The following is a 5,000-nucleotide window of genomic DNA, read 5'->3' as shown; positions in this document are numbered from 1 at the left end:
GTTTGTTTGATATATGTTTCATGTAAATATTGTTTACTCTTTGTGAGTTTGATGAAGGTACGATGTTGATTTGATGCGAATTTGATTTAATTATTGTTGATTACATGTAAATTTAATGAAATACTGCTTATCTGATGTGAATCCGATCAAAATATGTTTGACTTAATGAAATTTTGATGCTTCTGATATCAGCTATAAGACAAAGGTATTATTCAACCCATTTGATTTTACGCACGCGAAAAATCACAAGGAATTTGCTGTAACGAATCAAGTAGTAGTTGGAGTTTATAAAATTAGGTCTAATGACTCCCGCAGGCGTTGCTTTGATACCCTCACTCAGATTTTCATCTCTGTGATTTTTGCAGTAACAACATCATCTGTTTATCCCTTTATCTATCTATCTACTTATTTGTCTATCTGCTTAGCTGTCTATCTCTTTATCTATGTATCTATCTGTTTGTCTATTTATATATATAATTATTCATCAATCATTCATGTACCTAACAAGCCACTCGCTCCCCACAGATTCAGCCGCTACCAAATGTTCCTCCGCGCGGGAGGCCCCGGCGCTGTCGTCTCCAACCCCCCCTCCCCCGCCCCCGCAACCCCTGAGCAGAAGGCCCGCGTCTCCTTCCTGCCGGAGAACTTCGACTGGCGTAACGTGGAGGGCGTGGACTACGTGAGCGCCGTCAGGGACCAGGGAGGATGCGGCTCCTGCTACACTTTCGCCTCCGTGGGCCAGATCGAGACCCGCCTCAGGATCGCCACCCGCAACCAGCGCCAGGACGTCTTCTCCACGCAGGTGACGACGCGCTTCTGTGGGCCTGGGTCGAGCGTTCCCTGGGGGGGTTGGGCGGCGAGGGAGAGGACGCGTGCGTGGATTTTATTTATCTATTTATTGATCTATTTATTTGTTTATTTATTTTAGATTATTAGGAGGGGCTAACCGTTCTCTAGTCTGGCTGGACAGTCAGTTGATTGTAACTCGAGATTTCTGTAATTGGATTTGGTTTTACTTTGAGTGAACGTCTCTTGTGCTGGTTTTATTGTGCAGTTATTTACAGTGATAGAAAATGGATTTAACTGGAACATGAATTTGACTCAATAGCAAGACATCGGTTTTGAGAAGCATGTTTGATAATAAGATGTATTGTGCGTAAAGTAGCATTGCCTTAAGTCATTTTGCTGAATCCAAGATCTTTAAAATTTGAGTATTGCGGATACATTTTTTTTTAAAGATTAAAAGTACAAACTTGAAACCCATATCACTGTCGCTGTAGACAATTATATACACAGATGCAGCTGTATATATCAAATTGTTTGCTCTTGGAAATAGCTATAATTAATTTCTATCACTGATATCTAAAACCCATCAGTATTTTCAACTGAAGCTCATCATTCATCCTTTCCAACCGCTCGTTATTTCCCTCTATCCATTTCTTTATAGACAACACTCCTCCTTATTCTTACCATTACTTCCATCGAACACCACCACACCTCTTCCCCCCAAACATGACCGCCCTCGCTCCTTCGCTCCCTCGCAGGATGTCGTCTCCTGCTCGTCCCTCTCCCAAGGATGCCTCGGAGGCTTCAACTACCTGATCGCCGGACGCTACGCCATGGACCAGGGCGTCGTGGCCGAGGAGTGCAACCCGTATACTGGAAGTGTGAGTTGAGGGGGATAATGGAGGGGGGGGGTGAGGGAAGGAGGATGAGGGAGGGAGGAGGAGGGAGAGGGATAAAGTGGGAGGGGGAGGGAGGGAGGATGAGGGAGGGAGGAGGGAAGTAGGGAGGGAAGGTGGGAAGGAGGGAAAGGGAGAGAGAGGGAGTTAGGGTGGCAGGGTGGGAGGGTGAGGATGGGAGGGTAGGGAAGGGGGAGAAAGTGGGAGGAAGGAGGGAGGGGGATAAAGTGGGAAGAAGAAGAGAGGAAGGGAGTAACGATGGGAGGGAGGAAATGGGGAAGGACAGGAAGGATGAGGGAGGGAGGATAAGAAAGAGGGAAAATGTGGGAGAGGAAGGGAGGGAAGGGAGGGAAGGTGGGAGGATGAGGGAGAGGGAAAGAGAGGAGGGGGGGAGGAAAAGTGGGAGGGAGAGGAAGGGAGGAAAGGTGGGAGGGTAAGGGAGGGGAGAAAGTGGGAGGAAGGAGGAAGTTAGAGAAGGTGGGAAGGAGGAGGGAGGAGGGGGGTGACGATGGGAGGGAGGAATGGGAGAAGGACAGAGACTAAAGAATGAAGGAAGAGGGAGGAGGATAAAGTGGAAAAAAAGGAGGGAGGAGGGAGGGAGAAAGGGAGAGGTAAGGTGGGAGAGGGAGGAGGGGAGAGAAAGAGAGGATGAAAGGGAGGGAGGGTGGGGAAAAGGAGGGAGAGAGGGAAAGGGAGGGAGGGTGGGGAAAGGGAGGGAATGAAACGGAGGGTGGGAAAAAGAGGGAGGGAGGGAGGGTGGGAAAAGGGAGGAAGGATGGGGAAAGGGAGGGAGGTTTGGGGAATGGCAAAAAGTGGAAGAGAAGAATTGCTATATATGTAGGGAGTATGAGAAAGTGTTAGAGAGAGAGAGGGGGAGAAGAAAGGAGAAAAACGAAAGAGAAGAGATATACATGTATAACCACATTGTCAAAAACAACATAGACAAGCAATCAAATATATAAATGCATGGCTAAATAAAGATATATGACCAAACATGCAGATATACCTGCACGCAGGCAGACACAACCCACACACATACAAACATCCAGACAAATCAATCAGAGAAGATTAACGACACCAATCCCTCCCCCCTCCCCAGGACGACCTCTGCGCCACCGACTCCAGCTGCGCCCGCACCTTCGTCAGCGACTACTCGTACCTGGGCGGTTACTACGGCGCCTGCAACGAGGAACTCATGTTGCAAGCGCTTGTGGAGATCGGGCCCCTGTCCGTGTCCTACATGGTCTACGATGATTTCTACAACTACGACGGCGGCATCTACCACCACACGGGTTTCAAGAACGACTTTAATCCGTTCGAGGTGAGAGGGCTGTTGTTATGTCGCGAGTATGGTAATCATAATTTCGTGAATATCATTATCATTTTGTCGTGATTAGTATGATCGTTATGTCGTGAGTATTGCTCTCATTTCGTGATTATTTTGATAATTTCGTGAATATTATCATAAATCTTGATTATTATCATCATTTCATGAATATTACCGTGATTTCGTAAGAATTATTATCGTTTGTGACCAGTTTCATTATTATTTTCTGAATACCGATCCGGGAGTCTGTTAAAGAATTCTATTTTTGTTTCCTTTACCATTCGTCGAAAAATGTATGCTGATAATCTGTTTTGTTTGGCATTTGTAGCAAAGACATTCCTTCCTTCACATTCATGATCTTGATAAGTTTATTGTACAAGACACCCAGAATATCATTCAGTGCACAGGATGCTGTTTCTACCCGCGAGAAAAAAATAAAACAAGTAAATGCAGTATAGTTAGTTATACATATTAAAAAAAAAGAAAACAAGAAAACGCAAAGAAGCGAGAAAAAGCTAAAAGGCGAAGGAATCCCGGTTTTCGAGTCAGCACCGCTCAGGCGGCTTAAGCTCCGATGATCGAGGGATGTGGCGTAACCATCTGTCTCTCATTTTTCGTTTGTTTTTCGCTTGTGTTGTTGGTCTTTGTCTTTCTTTCATTGCGGTAACATTGAAATTCGTTCAGATTTTTTAAAAGTATTTTGTTGATTTTATGTGTGAATATCTATGTAGGTGTTCGTTAGCATTTTTTTTTTACTAATTAAGCAAAAAAAAAAAAGAAAAAGAAAAAAAAAAAAAGTTTATTCTAACAGGGGGGGGGGTAAGGCTGAAGGTCAGGTTAAGATTCGCAATCGGTCAAAGATCAAGGTCAATGAATAAGGACCAAGTTAGCAGCGTTATTATTGTAACAACCTTAAGTCTGGTAACAAATCTTGGATCAAGCTAGCAGCTGCACTTCTAATTCGTTTTCACATCAAGTCGCTTTTTTCTCCTAGTTCCAACAATAATCCAAAAAGCTCTCACATGACATAGATCAAAGTCAGTCGCCAAATGGGGACTTACAGCGAGGCATCAATAATAATAATGCTGATGTTAATAAAATCGGTCAGGGGTCCAGACGAGGCTGAGCATCTCATCACTGGTTTCGGATAAGTCCCGTTGGATCTGGCCCCAGCGGCGAAGGAAAACTCGGATTCGGACGGTGATGTGAACTTTGATAAGGCAACCATCCCCATCATATAATAATGGTAGTGATAGTAATTATGATAGTGATAAAATGATGATGATGATAATAATAATAATGATAATAATAATAATAATAATAATAATAATAATAGTAATAATAATAATAGTAATAATAATAATAATAATAATAATAATAATAATAGTAATAATAATAATAATAATGATAATAATAATAATAGTAATAATAATAATAATAATGATAACTATAACATTAATGATAATGATAATGATAATAAAGGTGATACTACTACTGCTACTCTACTACTTCTAATAATAACAATAATAATGATACTACTACTACTACTACTGCTATTACTACTAGCAATAATGATGATGATAATGATAAGAGTGATAATGGCGATACTAATGACTATATAAAATATATATACATTAAGAAAAGAATAACAGTGCCGCGTGTTGCAACATTCCAAATGGCACATATATTACTTGCAATCAGAAAACCAATACAACCGGTTCCAGTTATTAAAACAATCTATCTTGCATGCGTTATTTAATCAACACGTCAAGACAACAGAGCACAAAACCCGACGGTATTTCCAACATCGTCTATGTTTACTCAATCTTTTGCTTAACCTTTGACCTCTGTTGCAAATATGTCATCTGCATGCTAAGTCACTCGAATCTGCTGGCGGGTCATGGCGCGTGCAGTACTAAGAGAGAGGAGAGCAATGTCCTATGATTGATTGTTACGACCTATGATTAGCCTCTTGCCTTTATATCAATGTG

The 5,000-nt window shown here is 42.4% G+C and overlaps 1 protein-coding gene across 2 annotated transcripts in view; it reads left to right on the top strand.

Moving 5' to 3' along the window:
- The window catches only part of LOC119592897 (dipeptidyl peptidase 1-like), an 8,765-nt gene that overhangs the window by 3,102 nt on the left and 663 nt on the right, over positions 1–5,000 (top strand). For both annotated transcript variants that reach the window (XM_037941793.1, XM_037941798.1), the window contains exons 5-7: positions 526–802; positions 1,545–1,667; positions 2,782–3,003. In XM_037941793.1, coding sequence (XP_037797721.1) covers positions 526–802; positions 1,545–1,667; positions 2,782–3,003 — 622 coding nt within the window. The remainder of the gene's footprint in view (positions 1–525; positions 803–1,544; positions 1,668–2,781; positions 3,004–5,000) is intronic.

This window comes from Penaeus monodon, chromosome 3 (genome assembly GCF_015228065.2).
Source record: "Penaeus monodon isolate SGIC_2016 chromosome 3, NSTDA_Pmon_1, whole genome shotgun sequence".
NCBI classification, from domain to species: domain Eukaryota; kingdom Metazoa; phylum Arthropoda; class Malacostraca; order Decapoda; family Penaeidae; genus Penaeus; species Penaeus monodon.
The sequence above is the reverse complement of the archived record's forward strand: the minus strand, read 5'-3'. Positions and strand labels throughout refer to the sequence as shown.